The sequence below is a fragment of the Manduca sexta genome, chromosome 10, assembly GCF_014839805.1.
Source record: "Manduca sexta isolate Smith_Timp_Sample1 chromosome 10, JHU_Msex_v1.0, whole genome shotgun sequence".
NCBI classification, from domain to species: Eukaryota; Metazoa; Arthropoda; class Insecta; order Lepidoptera; family Sphingidae; genus Manduca; species Manduca sexta.
In genome coordinates this window covers 10045610-10067044 of record NC_051124.1, presented here as the reverse complement: position 1 = coordinate 10067044, position 21435 = coordinate 10045610, and the positions used below count along the sequence as shown (strand labels likewise).

The following is a 21435-nucleotide window of genomic DNA, read 5'->3' as shown; positions in this document are numbered from 1 at the left end:
CAATTAATATTTTATATCGAATTTATGTTATTTATAAAACAGGATTAACACTTTGCAATTGTACGTAACAATTAAAACTGATTTCAATGTCGCAATACATTTCAATGTCGCTCAGACAATTACCTATATTACTGTTAAAACATGCAACTAAGTACATCTTAAGAACAAAAATACTTGGATCATATACATTTTCTATGAGACTGCTCCCGCATACAGCCGCAATGCAACGCTGGAGAATTGTAGATATTTTTTGTCCAGTATTTCATGCGTTACGGCGCTGGCTGGTATTTTTTTATTTAAAAATGGAAATTAAATTAAGAATGAAATTGGTTATTTTTTTTCAAACAGGCACGGCAGTGACTCTACTAATATAAATTCATGGAAATTTATCTTAGCCATTAATAGTGAAGGAATGTGAATGACGCAGGCGGATGTTACAAGAGGTTTTTTTGAATTATTTTATTTTATCTAGCTTTTGCCTGCATGGAAAACTTATCTATACTTATTATATAAAGCTGAAGAGTTTGTTTGTTTGTTTGTTTGAACGCGCTAATCTCAGGAACTACCGGTCCAAACTGAAAAATTCTTTTTGCGTTGGATAGCCCTTTGTTCGTGGAGTGCTATAGGCTATATATCATCACGCTATACTCAATAGGAGCGAAGCAGTAATGGCTAATCTCAGGAATTACCGGTCCAAACTGAAAAATTCTTTTTGCGTTAGATAGCCCTTTGTTCGTGGAGTGCTATAGGCTATATATCATCACGCTATACCCAATAGGAGCGGAGCAGTAATGGCTAATCTCAGGAACTACCGGTCCAAACTGAAAAAATCTTTTTGCGTTGGATAGCCCTTTGTTCGTGGAGTGCTATAGGCTATATATCATCACGCTATACCCAATGGGAGCGGAGCAGTAATGGCTAATCTCAGGAACTACCGATTCGAACTGAAAAAATCTTTTTGTGATGAATAGCCCTTTGTTTGTGGAGTGCTCTAAGTTATATATCATCACGCTATGACCAATAGGAACGGAGCAGTAATGAAACATGTTGCAAAACGGGAACAATTTATTAGTTTTGAGAGCTTCCGTTGCGTGCGCTGCGTAAACGGTTAAAGTTATGCAACAATGATGTATGACGGGATTGTTCCTCTTAAAAAGTTCTAAAAATATATTATAAAACAAAGTCCCCCGCTGCATCAGTCTGCCTGAACGTGTTAAACTCAAAAACTACCCAACGTATTAAGATGAAATTTGGTATGGAGACAGTTTGAGACCCTGGGAAGAACATAGGCTCCCGGGAAACTACTACTTTTATAACGGAAAACTTTAGCCTGAAAAACTTTATAACGCGGGCGGAGCCGCGGGCAAAAGCTAGTTATAAATATTATAAATTAATAAATAAAAGAAAACCCAACTATATCGAAGTATCACACGTTTCTATTATTCAAATCAAAGTTTATAAACCAAACAGACAAAAACTGGACACTATTAATCATTACAGAAGAAACTAACACGAATAACAATAAATCATGAGACGTGTAAAAATTTAAAACACGTACTAAATCACGGCAAACAAAAACTTAATACACGAGTGTTTACATTATTTATAGACGAGTAGACGGAGTCACTCAATAAAAGTGCGTTCAGAAATCAACCGTAGAACCGTGAGCCATCACAACCGCAATTAGAACGGGGTTGAATCACCTTTCATCTCGGGTGCGTTCAGAAATCGGACATGAATTACGGTGGTGAGATTTCATCGCGCGACCAAAATTCAGGAAACAATAAACGTTTGACATAGAATGTGAATGTACGTTTCGCGGAATAGGAAGCGAAATCGAGAACATTTTTACCACGGTCGAGCTGGTTAGTCAGTGTTATAGAGCCATTGACTCATTCGGGAACTGTGTACATTAACAACGGTAATCGAGGTGGGTGCACATACAATTTCAGATTATTGTCAAAGTAAAGTGCATAATGCGCATGCGTTAACGGCAGTCCACGAACTAAATAACGATCAACACTACTTGTTTGATTACATTTTCTGGCCCATGCTAGAAATAATATACTAGGAACACAATAGGAATCTTAGTTCTGAAGTTACAGAGAAATAAAATTAATATAAATATTTGATAGTACTCACATGCACTAGCCAATGTACGAGTTGTACGAAAGGTGCTAGGATGGTAGCGTCGTGCACTTTCTTGATGACCAACACCGTCAGCGGCGGTTTGTACCAAGTCAGCCTTTGCGACGCTGGGTCCTGGATTTGCCTGGAAAATTATTTTATTCGTTGATACAATTGTCCCCAATATTTTGGCCTGGAGGATGACTATCTTGCCATTCATGATTATGTATTGCACCAAGGGTATTGCTATTGTTGATAGGAGTATCGGAGGTTAAAGTAAGAGCTACGCATACGACAATTTTATGGAGAGCTGACGACGAGATTCAAACCTAACTAAAAACTACAATAAACGCGATACAGTTGGAAATAAGCTACGTCCTGTTACATACAAAAAAAGCATTAAAAACAACATAAAATAGTAAACAATCCGAATAGGCTATTATCAATTTCAGGTCGTTCCAAAAGTTTATGGACAACATTTACGTCGCATTAATTCGACTATGAATAATTATATAGATAATGAGAATGAGAGAGATACGCTAAACGACATACTTGGCAAACTAAACAACTTCAAAATCGGGGCCTTTGATGTTTAATGCCTAGACGGACTATCTGTAGTCATAGCTCACACTTGAAGGATTCCGACATAAAAGAGGTATTGAACTTACTCGTACGTGTTTGTTTTGGTAAAACTACAAAACAAGTAAGTTCGTATAACATAATCAAGATACATAAATATTACTTAATGACGCTTAACAAAGGAAGTGACGTGAGCGATGAATTATGCCAGTAATGATGTTTTACTGTAATGAATAATAATAAAAAACACACGCGATGTTTTTCCTGCACTTAATGATTATAATTCTTTACGTTAACGGAACGCTGTGACCCGTGCATCCAGTACGTGGTAATTAAAATTATTTATAAGTGAATTAACTATCTTATAATGTGCGGAAACGAAGATAAAGTTATAAACGAAATTAAAAAAGTTTGATTATTGAAATACACTTTTGGGAGCTACATATTTAATAAACGTTGTATATGTCTGTGATAGGTAACATATTTTATATGTCTCCTATGCATTAGATATTACTTTACAAAACGCTATACAGAGTCATTTTGACATAGCACTAATAAATGAAACCACGTACTCGTCACCTTTGCTGACATTGTGTCAAAAATCTACCATTTATAACGAATATTTTCACCAAAAATCCTGGTTTTAGTTTTCTGATTTTTTTTTATCATTTTGTAGTTTAATGTGAATATGGCGTGTGCGTGAGTATATTTCTAACTGAAAGTATGACGTTGCGCTGCGACGAATTCTCTTACAGTAGTAGCAGTGGCATGAGGGCGTGTAAAATTAAAATTAAGTACTTATTATTAATATTTTTTTCCAAACGTACTTTTTTATTTAACACCTACGGCTCAAGTAACTTATTGTAAAGTGTTATTTCCAAGTACATGAGTATGTGGTTTCATTTAGTAAAACATGTAAAAATGGATCTGTATAACTAAAACCGATGTATACAACGTTTATTTGTGAGGCAGAACGTTCATTATGAACCTATGATAAAAAAATAAGATGTAAAAATAAACAAACTTACATAACCATAGCGGAATTTTTCATTATTCTGCCACATGGTCCGAACTGTTGTATAGGCGAGGGGGCGTTCAGGGACCTAGTCCGCCTGCAACAAACAGAACAACATTATAAAACAATAGCACAATTATTGTTCATACGAAAAATAATTATAGTCGTAATTACTGGATAATTAAGCTAATTAAAATAATTTAATGAGCATATTATTATGTGTTCAATTTACAGGCGTAATGGCAGCATAAATTTGCCACTATTGTTTCGACAGGATTTGCGAATAAAAGACAGTTTTTGAATGTTCAATGTAAACAATAGATTTATTAATAATGATAATTATATAATATATTGATATCAATTGTGTATTTATTAAACGGTATATACAAATTTACATTGATTTCTTATCTATTAGCTAATCTATTTACACCTATAACGTCCACCTAAAGTCGCATATACACAAACTGCTTTACAAAACAAACGAATGTGTTTTACGATGACAAATCACATACCGATAGGTTTTTGCACGATTAAATCGTTTTAGACCTTCCATTTGTCACACCGCGCCGTCGCCTCAATCTATATATATAAAAATGAATTGCTGTTCGTTAGTCTCGCTAAAACTCGAGAACGGCTGAACGGATTTATCTTATCTTGGTCTTGAATTATTCGTGGAGGTCTAGGGAAGGTTTAAAAGGTGAGAAAAATTCGAATAATTGCCAGGAAAATCCTCAAAACAGCATTTTTCTATTTCCCATACAAACGTTTTCTAACTAATACGTAGAGTCAATTTGAGCTTTATTGCTATTGTATAAAGTTCACTGTTGTCTAAGCAATGTAGGTGTGTTCCTAACATCAAAGCAGTGTGCGTTGGAGCACAGAATATAATAATGTAATGTCGCGGTCTGAAACTCAACAAAAGTGATATCGCGGACCCGACTAAATTGAACAGTCACAAAATTTAATATATCAGTTATTTGGTTGGCTTCACGATATTATTTCTTTTGTTTTACTTTAAAATGCATGTTTTCGTTATCGACAATTTTTGAGCTACTTTTGCATATCTATACTTATAATAAATCTGTAGAGAGGTCAATTCTGTACATGAAATATATTTCCAAAATAACTGGGGGTGATTAGGGATCGATACTGATGCCAAAAATGCAATTAGTAAAATTTTTGTCTGTCTGTCTGTATAACCGTTATAGAAACAAAAACTACTCGACGGATTTTAACTTAACTTGGTACAATTATTTTTCATACTCCTGAGCTGGTTATAGTATACTTTTCATCACGCTACAATTAATAGGAGCATAGCAGTGATGGAAAATGTTGGGAAAACGGGAGAAGTTACTCCATTTTTAAGCTTCCGTCATTTCGTGTGCAACCTTAATGGTTAAAAGTTCCTTCGATTTCACCAGGATCCCATCATCAGACCCTGACCGGACAATCGGACCACCTGCATACCACCATAAATTAAAAAAACATCCCGACAAATTGAGCACCTTCTCCATTTTTGAAACCCGAAATCCACGCGGGCAAAGCTGCGGTCGGAAGCTAGTAGTAAATAAAAAAAGTACTTAATTACAATGCAGGAAGCGGAAAACATGCGATGTACTGTTATTAATTCTACCAATGATAATAGTAAAACTATATTGTTATTTCAGATAATAAATACATATTTGAGTACATACTCATAAACATATTATCTGTAGTATTATGATTTCAAAAACGTATTGAAACAGAAACACGGGCCGTACCCAAGACGCCTTTCTACAATCGTTAATAGACAACAAAAATGTCTGGGAATGACATAGACTAGCGAATCGATCAGACATGTCATTCCAATACATTTAATGAAATGAAACTTTAAACATTGGATTTGAATAGACAGCATCATTCTAGAATGACATTAGCAGTTAGAACTTAGAATAATAGATACTAGTTACTAAATAAAAAACTAACTTCCGTATGAATTTTGTAATAATATTATAATAATAATATCAGCCCTGTATTATATACTTGCCCACTGCTGAGCACGGGCCTCCTCTACTACTGAGAGGGATTAGGCCTTAGTCCACCACGCTGGCCTAGTGCGGATTGGTAGACTTCACACACCTTCGAAATTCCTATAGAGAACTTCTCAGATGTGCAGGTTTCCTCACGATGTTTTCCTTCACCGTTAAAACGAACGATAAATTCACAAAGAATACACACATGATTTTTTAGAAAAGTCGTGTGTGCCCTTGGGATTTGAACCTGCGGACATTCGTCTTGGCAGTCCGTTCCACTCCCGACTAGGCTATCGCCGCTTTTTTTGAATTTTGAAAGCTACTCTAGAATATGTCTATAATAAACCTATTTTAAATGCGTAAGTTGGTGAAAGATAGAATGCCGTTTAATTATTGTAATCTATGATGATATATGAGGACTATATGCAGCTGTATATTATCATCAGGATTCAGGATATACCAACCTAACAACAACGATAAATTCGCAAAACATATTGATAAATAAACGACAAAAGAAAAACTTCCCTATCAGAGCTAATTAAAACAATAATACGATATTATAATTTTGTTAGTTCACGCTGAATTGTAATCTCTAGATTTATACAAATTAAATTCGGTGACGTATACCACGTAGCAAAGACTCCATATTTTGTTGCTTTATCAACATCCGATAGCATTATGCACTGTAATGAGCCATGACTGTGTTTTTATCAGTCGTTACCAGAAATATTGTCTGCGCAATTAAAACATCTATATTAAATTACTAATAATAATAATATCAGCCCTGTATTATATACTTGCCCACTGCTGAGCACGGGCCTCCTCTACTACTGAGAGGGATTAGGTCTTAGTCCACCACGCTGGCCTAGTGCGGATTGGTAGACTTCACACACCTTCGTAATTCCTATAGAGTATTTCTCAGATGTGCAGGTTTCCTCACGATGTTTTCCTTCCCCGTTAAAGCGAACGATAAATTCACAAAAATATTAAATTACTAACTAATAACAAACTACCCACAATTGTATAGGCAACGAAATTAACAAAGTACGTTTACCTGAACAAAAATATTCTCCATTATTAACTTGGCCATCACACAACTACAACTCGAAGTGTTATGCCGTACACTGTCCATCTAGAATAAGCTGGTATTTCGACCGGAATCAATTCGAATAAATATGTTAATTTATTACTTTACAGCGTGTTATATTACACCGTACAGGTGTAACTAAAGGAAGATGCACATTGGCAACCTTTTTGTATTAAAAAGGTACAATGTTAGAGCATAAACAGTCGTTTTTTAAAATAATGTCTCGCTACAAATGCAACTAAAACGCGCGATAAGCCCGATGAAGCCGGAAATTGTGCATTCCATAAACAACACATTATTTTATGTTAAAACCATAATACAACATATGACTGCCTCGGTGGCGTAGTTGTATTGCATGTCCGGTACAATAGCGCTCTGAGGTCCTGGGTTCGAATCCCGGGTCGGGCAAAGTGATATTTGGGTTTTTCTGCTCAGTATCAGCCCGGAGTCTGGAATTTGTGCCCGATATGGCGATGGGCTCGCCCCCTATCACATCATGGGACGGAACATACTTGGCGAAAAGTGGGTGCCCTAGTTGCGCCTCTGCATACCCCTTCGGGCATAAAATGCGTGATGTTATGTATGTATGTATATGCACACTTATATGTATACTTCATCAAATCGAATCACGTTCCAAAGATCACCTGTTTCAAACAAAACAAAATCTCTATTATATTAATGCAACCATAAACAAGGGATTATATGTATAAGATAAATAAAATAAGGAGAAATCTAATTTACTAATAATACTTAAAATATCCAAAGTAGTGGATTAAAGTCCATTTATACATTAACAAAATAAATAACTTTTAACAACCCGTTATAATGAGGTTAACACCCCTGATATGACACTCCAAATCACCTATAATAACAACGTAGGTATAATTTATTTGACATAAGTATTTTATAGCTCTTATTACGCGGTGTTAAGGTTTGTTTTGATAAATCGGAAAAATTTATAAACAGCAACTATATCTGTTTATTTATAAATGTATGTTATGAACGTATGGCTTATAATTTTGTTTCAAATACAATTTGACATTGATAATATATTCTGACTTCGGCTAATTACTACTAACAAGAGCAAATCAAATTAAATTCACCGCAAAAAATATTAATTATTGTAATATACGTATGTAATAAAGATAATAGTACAACGCTCACTATGAGTAAGAATACCATGTCATAAAATCTAGCTATGGATGGTGCTTGGAGAGTAAATACGGATGCCACATCAGGGGCCTTGACTGAGACGCCTTTCCACAACCATAAATGCCAATAAAAAATAAATAACAATAAAAAAAAATATTGCTATTTACATTTTTATTTTTTTTTATTTATCACCATCATCAGCCGCAGGGTGTCCACTGCTGGACATGGGCCTCCCCAAAAGATTTCCAGAACGACCTATCGGTAGCGACCCGTCCATCTCGTTGATTGACGTCCGATTTTTAATTAATAATATATAATTTCACAAACACGTTTGTACGTCACTAGACAAGCAATAAATCATTACTTTTTCGAATTGCACTTAATTTATAACTTAACTTACAGTTCATTACTGAATTGGCCTATTCCGTTCTTAAGTGGGACCCTGAACGGAACCCTGTCTCTTCAGTAAGAGACAGAGTTGACACAACATAAACGTCGCTAAAATAATAGCAATAAGAGCTGCCACAAGCTCATAATTTAGATAAAAGTAACAGTGATTGTCTGTTCTTTTAATGAAGAAATTGGCCGTCAATAAACGAATCAATAACTTATGGTTAAAAGAGCGTACTGTACAAAATCAATTAACGGCGAATTATGAGCACCGAGACGTTTTGAATTAACCCCGACGACCCTATGACGTACTATCACGTCGCTTAACACCACGATCGCTGCCCGTGCGCATGTTAAATCACAAAACCCCACCTGAACCTTTCATTACTGCAAGTTTTTGCGGAATGGTTTCCTATTATTTAAATGTGGAATGGTGATTCGAGTATTATGTTAAAGAATAAAATGGACGGTTTAATTTTTTTTTACCTCGAATTGTTTTGAAACTTTCATATAAGTCATTCGACCAACTACTGCTAATCAGTACTGATAACATCAAGAATTTTAATTCGAAGTACGTACTTCATTTGCTATGCGTTGCGTTCATCAGAGACATTGGAGTAAGAAGCTAAGTCAAATGTCCAGTAATAATGACCAATCCTCCTGCAATCCTGAATAGGAAAAAAATGCCATCAAAAATACTTATTACTTATTTGAGTATAATTTGTGCATTTGGTTCCAATGTTGATGTATTACAAAAAATGTTAATCAGAGAGGGATATAAAAAAGAGACAAGTAATGGTCTTTCAGTACTTTCACTAATTACCAAGATTCTTATTACACAGTTAATAAAGAACAATATTGAAAATCAAAACTGTGTCCGATTGTTAATTAGTTCCGATTCAACGTTAATTAAAGCGGTCTAGGTCAAACTAAAGTAGGTACCTAGCTCAGGATCGTAAGATTTGATAAAGAAAATATATTATTTCGTTTAGGTAAAAGGAAGAAAAATCTGTTTAAAAAAATAATGTAAATAAGTCTCATCCTCATGATAATACAATACCCATTTCTAATACTATTTGAATGGGAAAAAACAACAAACACATGGAGATTGACTAAACGGTAACATAACGTTTAAAGCACTTATTTACCATTGGCTTTTCCAAATGTTTGTCTATTTAGAAATCCCTGATTTACGTAAGAGGATGTTTTCCTGGTTTTCAATTTAAACCTGGAATACAATTAGTTCCGATTACAAATGACTCATTGGACATGATTTGTAGAAGAGTTCAACTATTCTGACAAAAGCCACCTGAAGATTATTTCCTGCCAACATTGTAAAACATAGGGTATTGTGTGATTTATGGTGCGATTACGGCATTGTCGCCTCTATATAAGCAAAAACAAAGACTGTTTCTTGTTACAATGACGTCAGTAGAAACGTCAAAGCAAGTGCATCAACATGCTTGAATGTCGATTAAAATTCAAGTTACTGAAAGTGTTTATCGAATTTATTCCGGTGTATACGGTTTCAATGAAATTCCATTACTCGGAAAATTTTAATAATGATGTACAGGGTATGTGGTATTAGTAAACATTAGGTATTATTTGCTTTTCCGATTAAAGGCAATTAACAAAAACATTTTAAAAATAAAAGCTATATTTTGTATCGAGAATTTTATGATAATTTTAATAAATCGTCGAACTAAAATGACAATGATTTCTGAAAAGATGATTAGTATTAAAAAATACATAAATCAAAGTATTGGTATTAACAATTTACAACATTGCCTCTTCAATATTAACACCAGAAAAACATTTACCTAAACCCCAAAAACCATTCGACAGTCAACACTTTGTTTTTTCATCAAAATTGTTAGACAAAGGAGTGCATTTAAATAGAAAGTGAATCTGTCATTTATCAGAGCATAACTAGTGAAAGGAAGAAAGGAAGATGACAGCGATGCGAGAAATTAAGCTCTTCATGATTACTAACCACGTAACGATATCACGCTAACAACCACTCAGAACACGATTATAACAAATGTCTTATTAGCAACGCTAACGATGTTGTATCTGGTTTTAATGCAGAAGCGACGGCAATAAAAAGATGGTAGATAAAATAATCGCATGACATGATTCTGCATTGTTTTGTGAACATTAATTAGATGACTCTAGACATTTTGTCATACCACATCACGAAGAAACATTCAAAACTTGGAAGAATTTAAAAAACATTAATATTATTATAATAGCAAATGAAAATAAAAAGCTAGTAATTTTCAAGTGCTACTAAACCTAAAAAAAACCCAACGTCATAAAAAATATATGTAAAACAATATTTTAGATATAAAAAATGGTTAACATGGAAACAAAAACTGCTATGTTTGAAGACGTTACGCTATAAACCGTTAAGGAATTTAAGTCGTTCTTGTTAAATGATTAGCTAATACACGATAATTATTGTCCAATGTCCTTATAATCATATACTTATTTAGCAGTTAAAGAAATTCTTCTATTTAGTAACAATTTTAATGCTACATAAAACATAGCAGTATTATTTATGCTAGGTGTAAGTTAACCTTATGTTTAGGCTGTTTTCAGTCTACCTTATCAACTTGTGTCTGGTCCGCATGGCGTTTTGCGACCCAATTTACGACAAATTTAAGAAATTTATATTATAAAAGAGTGATTGATTTCACAATGTTACCAAATAGATTACATATGATTCGAATGATAAAAATAAAAATTGCCAGATATGTAAATGCGTGAATTGAAATAGCATTGCTATATCCTACACGGTGATCGTGTAAGGAGTAACAACTATTTAATATATATCTTGTTATATAAATTAAATTAATTCCCACGTTATTTTCCATAACGGGAACTGTTAAATATAACGCTGATTCAAACTAAGGTACTACACGCGACATTGAATCATGCACGTAGATAGATTAATTTCCTGATTGTAAAAATTTGAATCACTTGCTACCACAGTTTTGGCAGCTAAGTCATTCTGACTTGCGAAATCTTTGTATATAAGCATGTTAGTGTTTTTACATTTAAGTGACGTTGGCAATCTTGTATTATTCCGTAATTAACTAAACTTTGTACATTATTTTCAAGTGCGATACACAAGTAGTACTTGTATTGAATTGACTCTGTTTTACACACCGCACTTTCCGTTGTTTAAAAGTAACGTAGAAATTTTGATCGTTAGCATTTTGTTTGCCAACTCCACGGCAAATATTTTGATGATGTTTGATTTTGTTACAGCCTTGTGTATGGCCTTGTTCTGCCTTAGTGAAGGCACAAGAAAAATATCTACGAGTCCCACGGGATAGTGCGCGACACTAGCACATCAATAATTCATTACAACATACCTCCTGTCGAAGTATTCCTCCTGGGCCCTCACGAGTTCCGTCTTACCGGACTCGTGGGAATACTGCCTTCGCAACATTGTCTTGTATAAAGACATCACTATAGTATCACATTATTGTACACTTATCACAGAGCGCGAGGTTATTGAGAACATTTCCGACATTACAGCGTTAATGGTGGCATGTTGGTAAGGTCGATAGGTGTGAGGAGCGCGTGCGGCCGCGCCGGGTGACTGGCGACTGGCGAGCGGTGAGCACGCGCGGGAAGAAGCCTCCGCGACCCGCGCTCGAGTGACAGCCGCGACCTTGGCGCGTCCACACCGAGCGATATCGCGATCTGTCGACAGATCATTCCGGTGAACGAGATCTTATCAGTTACGATTTCGATACCCGGCTTTTACTGTGTTCCTAAATCCAATTTAAACCAAAGTCAATATATCGTAGATAGAATAGCTTTCTTGTTGTATTCGATGATGCGCACGCGAACGTCACGTGTTCATATTATCATTTTAAATTATAGTTTATTTGTATACGTATGCTGATAACAAGAGCATCAATTTCTTTTTTTTTTGTGCACGTGGTTATCGTAGAAATTTAAAAAAACTTTCTCCGGGTAGTACACAGAATAAGACTCCAAAATTAATGTTTTAAAGGTGAACCACCTTGCTTAGCATAGACACGCGAATACAGCGTGATGATAGATACCTGTTGTATATTAGCCGGCATACAACTTCAGCACACTACCGCCTGGTGAATGATGATTTGTACGTTAGTGTTGCTACATTTAGCGGGTATAATATTCAAATACTCGCGCCACAACTTAGCGTATTGTTTCTTGAAGTGCATGAATCAGCGCACAGCGTTAATATGTCGCGCTGATCGACATTGACCGATATTATCGGTCGTGGATTTGCCTAGTTAACTACATTTTTTGTTAAATCAATTGTTTTGTTGCATGCAATCTTGTTCATTCTATTACCGATTTTAGTAAGCATTTATTTTAAATTGTATTACTTATTAGGTTAAAAACACGGGACCATATTTGTTTAGGTACCAATAATAATAATGCTAGCCCTATATTATATGTATATTGTACCACTGCTGCACGCAGGCCTTCTCTACTATTGGGAGCTATTAGACCCTAGTCCTCCACGCTGGCCTATTGCGGATTGGCAAACTTTCGTACGCAGATTTCCTCATGATGCTTTCTTACACCGAGCAAGCGATAACTCACAAAGAATACATACATAACTTTAAAAGTCAGATGTGCGTGTCTTTGTGTTTTGAACCTGCCTTCATATGTTTTAGCAGTCCGTTCCTCTCTCAACTAGGGTATCACCGCAATACCAAAGTTGCATAACAAATGTAAAAATGTTTTGGTGTTGCGACGTTGGCTAATCTGGTGTAAACTGTAAACCAATGAAAAATATTTCGAATTTTTGATGTTTATTAAATGACATTGTATCTGGGAAGACAAGCATTAGGAGCCTCGGATAAAACTTATGTATACTCACAACCAGCGCAGTCACTACCCACTGAATATATAAACTTACAATGTATCAAACAGTCCAACTAAACAAAAAGCTAAACGGGTCAAAGAAAGTCACACAACTTGTCCACCGTTTACTGAATACCACACGTCTTTCACGACTAATGGAGAAAACTGAGGCCACATTTCCACATTCCTGCAGACTTGCGGGAAATTACTGTATTTAGCGATAGAATAATTTGAACCAAGGTACTTTTAATATGGTAATAATATGACGATGCAGGAAAAATTTCACTAAAACCGTATCTCATTAGTCTAAGGATTTAATATTGTGCAACCTGCATGCAAAAACAGATGTTATAGTAGGTATATTGTTTAAGAATTAAAGAAAACAAAAATATATCTTATGTAAGTTAGTATACTTAAAATACGTAAAGGTAAGTTGCATGGAAACTATTTACAAAAATGGCGATGACGCAGCCTAGATCTTAATTTGTCCATACTCATGAAATAGTTGAATATGACCAAATTTAAATCATTCGCGGGTGTATTTTCTTCTTAGACGACTATTCTTTTTATAAAATAATACTTAATCAGGAGGCGACTAATTGCCATTTTCAAAAAACGATAAACGATCCTAATCACTTTTTCGATCTACCTCAAAAATGGACCAATCAGATCAAAGTTATTTTGACATGCTTACAAATGAGGTATTTTGATTGGTTCATGCTCGGAATCGGATTGAAGATTGAGATTTGGATCGTTTATCGAGAACAGCTGTTATTCAGATTTGTAATAAAACTTGAGACTTCTTAATGTACACGCAAACATCTGCGACAATACGCGTTTTACTCGTTTATTATAGAAGCTATATTTATGTGTAATTTGTTTCTACTTGGAAAAAGTTCTTGAACTTTTTAATGACATTTCCACAATATGGAATTATAAGAACATAATTATCGACTTAAATTAAAGATTTAATTGATAGTACCAGAAAACAGTTACTTTTAATTCTTTTTTCAATAATAACTGAACAATATTTACAACTAAAAATAGGGCAAAGGTCAATATTCTATCCCACCAATGAGTTCTAGCAAGGTCAGTTATAAATCGATCGCGTATGCCGGTCTAACAGCACTTCTAACTACTACTAGTTTTAACGTATATAGACGTTTCAAGCATGAACTATGCATGGCATTGTTCGGCGCCCAGAGTGTGGTTACGTACCTAAATACAGTTTTAATACATTATGTACTTTACATCGATTTAAACGCGATCGAAAACGTAAAATCAACATAAGGCTAATGATGTCAACACGACAACATTGACCGACATTGCGCGTTGTGGCGCGACATACGATTTCATCACCGAGCCTCCGGCAAAGGGTGGAAAGTTCGATGCATAATTATATCATTATGTCACAGTCTTAATGAAGATGACGTGTTAAGGCGTCCATTTTCAAAGTGATTATTTTTGACGTAATAATCCGTTATTAACAATAATAATCGAGATATAATGAGATAATGTAGGATAAAGTTATTATCTATTGTTATCGGCATAACTCTATATATATCTATCAGGGTGTTGCATAACATTGTCAAATATTTTGTATTATTGTTAAAATAATATAAATTGGTGTGACCCTTACATTAACAAACCGTTAATTGGTCCACTCATAATTATCATTGACCGCCATTTAATCTATGAAAGTAAACTAATTCTCTCGACCATAAACAACGTGGACTTTGAGATACATAGAGTCTAGAAAGTTCATTATCAGCAATTTATCGAAAAGGCATGATAGTCGGATGCCAGTTGCAACGATACGACGTGCATCAACGTCTTGCGAGTGACCTCTTTACTTATCGATTTTGTACTCTGACATTTGATAGTGTTTCGCAATTAAGTCGATTTATCGTCTACTATTCGATTGCCCGTGTGTGAGTTTTAATTGATGTTCATGAAACACATGTCAAAAAATGACAGAAACTTTGGATTGTTACAGTTTTAATGTTACTTATTTTAACATAATATTTAAGAAGAATATTCCGAGTTGTTGGATTTTATAGTCTCTTTTTGTTTTGTATCTGCTATTATTACTAGACATTGGAAAAATCAACGATAAGTAAACGGGGCAGACATAATATAAAAGAAGAAGAATATTCCGTGAAATTGCAGTCTGTATATTGACTATTATATGATAGTATAAATTACGTAATAAGTACATCTAACAATGTTAGACATTGAAATTAAACTAATTTTCGGATTCTATCACGGTTATATTTTATTTTTCTCCCGACGTTTCGAAGACTTTGCAGCCTTCATGGTCACGTGACCAAATTAGTTTAATTTCAATGTTCTACATCTAACAAATCAAAAATACAATAAAATAGTATTTAATGTTAATCACGACGAATGTGAACTAATTGATTAAAATCATTTATAATATTACAATCTGAAATTAAAATCAATGACTCCGTAAAAGAATAGCGAGTTTTTTGTACTATAAAATATCCACCCACACTAATGAAGATTTAAACTTAATATAAATGATCTTTTCCATTGCTGAGGGTAACAGTAATTTATCCCGAAGTGGGCCAAGAACGACGTGAGAGGGTGCGCTTTACACGAGTACTCCCACGTAGAGTGCTTGTTTATCTTCGGGCTTCGTACGTCCTAATGCCCTACTAAACAGAAACAAAACCCAACGGTACCCACGCTGAAGGCTGGGCTGCATGTCTACATGTACAAATCACATGATTTGAGTAGGTTTAATTTTAAATTTGCATAGCGGTTAGGGAACTAGGTTTTTTTAACCGAAGTTACAGGTTACTTCCCAAGGGCATGAAGTAAAAATGTTATGCGTCAAATAATTTTAAAATAGTATACAATTTTAGCCTTAAAGCTGTAGCTGTGTGGAGTAGTGTACGCTGCTTTCACTTTCGGTATAAGCCACACACTGGAACGGTTGTATACAAGACAAACATTCGACGGTAAGATAACTTAATAATTCGTGTTGAATGTTATTATCGTTTTAAAAACAAAATGCTCGAAGAATATACTTGTTAGAACAACTTCGTTCCATGATGTTTATTTTCCAGTGCCATTGGTAACATATTATATGTAGTAAATAACATCATAGAATATCTCGAAATATATCGAATAGACAGCTTCTAAAATAACAGTTAGCGCTCAATTTTACTGAAGTCACAGCGTTAAATTTAATTACTGGGCTTATAAATTGTACCTGTTTGGAGAATTAGCGCAGGAGAAGGAAAAATGTTTTTTATGTATTAATCTATTATACTAATAACATGCAATAATGTTGTTTGAGCAACTATGTAACAGCCGGACGATTCAGAAGGAAATCCTCGTGTCGTCGTGAATTCCATGCATTTTATTAATAATTATAAATTGTCATAATAAGGCAGTCACGATCGATGCGTGCGCACTAAATGGAGGTCACTTTTTGTAGCTTCCTTGTTTTCGATACTGATTTTTTTAGATATACATCACCTCGGCAATGAGTTATCCTTGCTGATTATGAAACAATAAGTTTATTTGATTTTTGAGTTATTTTTCTTATATGTAGCATTTAGTCTATCAGGCTTCTTGTGCCGTTGAACATTACGTGCGAAAATAAAACTGCATAATATTTTATTACCATAAAACTCGATTTGGATTACTGGTGGCCTTGTGTTTTTATTATAAGTAATTGAGACGTTTTCTGACTATGTAAACGTTCACCTTGAATTTGCACATTCGTTGAATAATAAATAGACACGAAAGTTATTTTAGTACGTCCATTTGTTTGTGGTCAAAAGTAAATAAATGTCAAGACTATAAGATATAAAATACAACGCAACACATAACGATATAAGTTTATTAAATGTTCAATACTTGAAATAGAATTTTGCAGATCCTCATGATCAGTGCAGATGCCAATATTCTTTTATTAATATCTTTGCCTTCGATTCCGCTTGCGGGAAAAAAATCTGGGATAAGAAGTAGATTATAACTTAGAAATAATGTACCTTCAGCTTCCTATGAGTAACAAGAATCTCAAAATCGATTTAGTAGTTCCTTCAGTAGTTCATGAGATTATCGCGTTCAAACAAACACTCTTCAGCTTCATATATTAGTATAGATTAAAGAGAAAAACACAATACCTTATCCATGACTCTAATATTAAAAAACCCCAATAAAGACAACCTGCGACCTATTATGATCATTCATCCAAAATGACCTAGCATAAAAAATATATTCGAACAGTTCGCTATGGTAACACAATGTAAACACAAATCGGCGGACCTCGGCGACAACAATCGATATGATCACACGAGGGCCTCTTGGAAGAGTTATTATACGAATACCTCCTAATCTTTTTAAATATAATATATATAATATCAGCCCTGTATTATATACTTGCCCACTGCTGAGCACGGGCCTCCTCTACTACTGAGAGGGATTAGGCCTTAGTCCACCACGCTGGCCTAGTGCGGATTGGTAGACTTCACACACCTTCGAAATTCCTATAGAGAACTTCTCAGATGTGCAAGGTTTCCTCACGATGTTTTCCTTCCCCGTTAAAGCGAACGATAAATTCACAAAGAATACACACATGATTTTTTAGAAAAGTCAGAGGTGTGTGCCCCTGGGATTTGAACCTGCGGACATTCATCTTGGCAGACCGTTCCACACCCAACTAGGCTATCGCCGCTTTTAGTATACGTATTATGTCTGTGCATTGAAATAAGGTAAAAATATCTTACATATTTACTACTTTTTCATTATTACTTATAGGAGTGATGTGGTTTCTTATTACTGAAAAAATCAAAATTCGGTAGAAATTCCTGAGATTAGATAGATTAGATTAGAAACAAACCAACTCTTCAGTTATTTAGTAGGTAAAATGAATACTCTCAGCATATCAGTTTTAGCTAGACACCGAGATTCTCTTGTCATGGCTATCAAAAACAAAGATTTACCGACCCATGACTACCAGAGAAACAAATATTTGTAGATATCGCAAACATTTGCCTCGGTGCATGGATCAAACAATATGCGATCACTTGATTCACGGTTGGCGCCTCAACTTAGGTGGCGTAGTTGTATAGCATTCGCATTATGACTAGTGCTGACGTCCCGGGTTCGGAACTTGGGTTGGGTAAGGCGATATTTTGGGTTCTTTGGCTGACTATCAGCCTTAGAGAAATAAATTTGTGTCGGATATGGCGATAAACTATCACATCATGGGCCGGAATACACGCGGCGGAAAGTAGATGCACTAGTTGCGCCTCTTCCTAACCTTTCGGGGATAAAAGGAGCGAGTCTGTGTGTATGAATTTTTTTATTTATCGCATCAAATCTGAGATTTTTGCCTAGAAACAAAAACTAATTACGGCCAACCCGCTCCACCACCTTTCATGACGCTGGCAAATGTTTTCCTTTAATTCATACTCTTATAATTACCATGAATATTTGGTTATTATTCAATTAAGATTCCATTAAATTTATTGTATTTAATTTTTTGTTCATAATAAAGAGACGGAGATTCGTATATATTTTTTGCAACGTTTAAATATATACATTATCATAATTAACATGTTAATACCATCCATAATCATTTATTTTTTCACACATTTACGGTTTTTATGTTAATAAGCAACTTTTTTTTATATGCAAGGGACAGATCAAGGCAATGACTCGAATACAGCCGAATATATTTGGCATAAAATTTTAAACTGTAGCTATCTCAAACGTATTTTTCGGGCCTAAAGTAAGTTGCCCGTCTTACCATCTCGTCATCTTTTAGTTTCTGAAAGCAATAGCTGCCACGTCAAATATCATAAAGTTTGTAAATGCTTTACTCATTTTCTTATTATTACATGTAAGAATCCAAACGCATATTCACGCCTTTTATCCCAGAAGGGTAGACAGAATCGCAACTGGTGCACCTTCTTTCCGCAGTGTGTATTTCGGTCCTATGATGTGATATGGGGTGAGTCCATCGCCGTATCGGGCACAAATTCTAGTCTCTGGGCTGATACACACATTTCTCGACCCTCGAAACTGAGACCTCAGCAAATGCAGTCGTTCCGTCTATAAAATGAGCTTCGTTGTTATCATATTTTAAAATTAATTTAATAATAATAATATCAGCCCTGTATTATATACTGTCCCACTGCTGGGCATGGGCCTCCTCTACTACTGAGAGGGAATAGGCCTTAGTCCACCACGCTGGCCTAGTGCGGGTTGGTAGACTTCACACACCCTCGAAAATTTCTAGTAGAGAATTTATCAGGTATGCCGGTTTCCTCACGATGTTTTCTTTCACCGTGAAAGCAAACGATAATTCACAAAGATTACACACATAATTTTTTAGAAAAGTCAGAGGTGTGTGCCCATGGGATTTGAACCTGCGGACATTTGTCTCGGCAGTCCGTTCCACAACCAACTAGGTTATCACCGCTTTTAAAATTAATTTACCAACTTTAAAAATTATATTCAAACGACACATTAATTGCGTTAATTAAATTAATAATATACGGTAAAGGCACTAAAATCCCTGCTTATGCTCTTAATTGTTAAGAATCATGAGTTTGTATTAATATTTGTTTTACTAACCACTAATACCTAACAAATCTAAATGAATAATTAATTCAGTAATCAGCCATCTGCAGCCACCCATACGTGTCATCTGTATATGGTTAAAGTAATAATTAACATCATATCTACAACATAATATTTAAAGTTAAAGAATTTTTATTTTCAAAGACAAAAAATGTCACTTACACGAGAATACGTAACGAAACATAAGTAATATTTGAAATACAGTGTTCGCCGTGCACTCTTAACAAAACAAAATTAATTATTGTTCGAATACGCAGTTTATTATATGTCCAACGTATATCAATTACAAAAGATTTTCTTTTGCGCAACGACCACATTTCCAAACGTCAAGTTTATAAATTTATTAATGTGACGCACTTAGATTTTGTTTTTGCGTACCGAACACATTTTTCCCTGAACATAAACAGTTTAGTATTTTTTTAATTGGCTACAATTGACTATCATATCAAACCTTTACAATTCCAAAGAATAATCACCGTTTTATTTATATCGAAGGGAACAACCAAAATTCGAGCAAGTAGTTTACTTAATGGTAATTACCCCAGAGCTCATTACCAACACCGTGGCATATAAATATTAAAGCGTTACCGGACTCTGAGATAAGATTTAGGAATATGCTTGTTCTTAAAATACATCCCTTAATTCGCATTAATATTTTGTTTCAAGTAAGTGTTGCAATATTTGAATCTAAAAATAAAACGTACGCAGATGTTTGCTAATGTATCTACAAAATGCGGGTAACTTTATAGGCACGAGAGTTCAATGGCAGATGCCTAGCCCTAGATTAAAGTGTTATCCATTTTCCTCCCGTATAACAACAAGCGGGTGGATCCGAATGAATATTTTAATATTAGCCAATAAAGTAAATGGATTTACGGACAGCTACAATAATACAGGTAAGCCATAAAATAAACGAAAAACGTACAAAATGAATGCAAGGACAACCTGTTTTTCTTTCTAACTGACGTAATAAAAAGATAGGTGATTATTTTTTTTAACAAATTTACCGGTTTGATTTGACTACTTGTGTCATAAACAATTTAAAGGTTTATAATTATTTATGCCATAATTTACAATTCCAGATTCCTACGCCGGGGAAAACACGAGCCATAATCAAAACTTACAAAACTAAAACCTATGACTAGTAAGTTGCGAAAACTTATAACAAATTGCACTCACTACATTATTTTATATACAGTCATTTTAAAATTGCATAAATAATTTAACTATATGGTTAAATTATTAATGCAATGTTAAGATGAGTATATAGTCATCTTTACTTCTGCTAACATTGTGTGCAAAAATCATCGATGGAAAACGAATACTTTCCTAAAGAATTCCGGATTTAGATTTCTGATAATTTGATCATTTTGTAATTTAGTTTAATTTTGATGTGCGCGTGAGTATATTCTTGATTGAATGAGTGATGTTGCCGCTGCGACGACTTCTCTCATAGTTGTAGAGGAATTTATTTATACTTATTTTGATAAACTTCCACATGTTTATATTACATCTGCGGTCCGACACTATTGTGTTATTTTCAAGAAGTTCTATATAGTTTAGTTACTAAAAGT

General features: G+C 34.7%; 1 protein-coding gene across 6 annotated transcripts in view; it reads right to left on the bottom strand.

The window, feature by feature from the left end:
• LOC115446682 (NAD kinase) overlaps positions 1-21435 on the bottom strand; it is a 47826-nt gene that overhangs the window by 15572 nt on the left and 10819 nt on the right. For 4 of the 6 annotated variants that reach the window (XR_005112155.1, XM_037437078.1, XM_030173448.2 and 1 more), the window contains 2 exons: positions 3735-3818; positions 2143-2272 (listed from right to left, as the gene is read on the bottom strand). Coding sequence is in view for 5 of the 6 variants with exons in the window: in XM_037437078.1 (XP_037292975.1) it covers positions 2143-2272; positions 3735-3818 (214 nt within the window). In the remaining variant the exon portion in view is untranslated. Of the gene's footprint in view, positions 1-2142; positions 2273-3734; positions 3819-6787; positions 6861-11742; positions 12032-21435 lie in introns of those variants that run through there. The other 2 variants (XM_037437079.1, XM_037437081.1) reach the window with 2 other exon arrangements.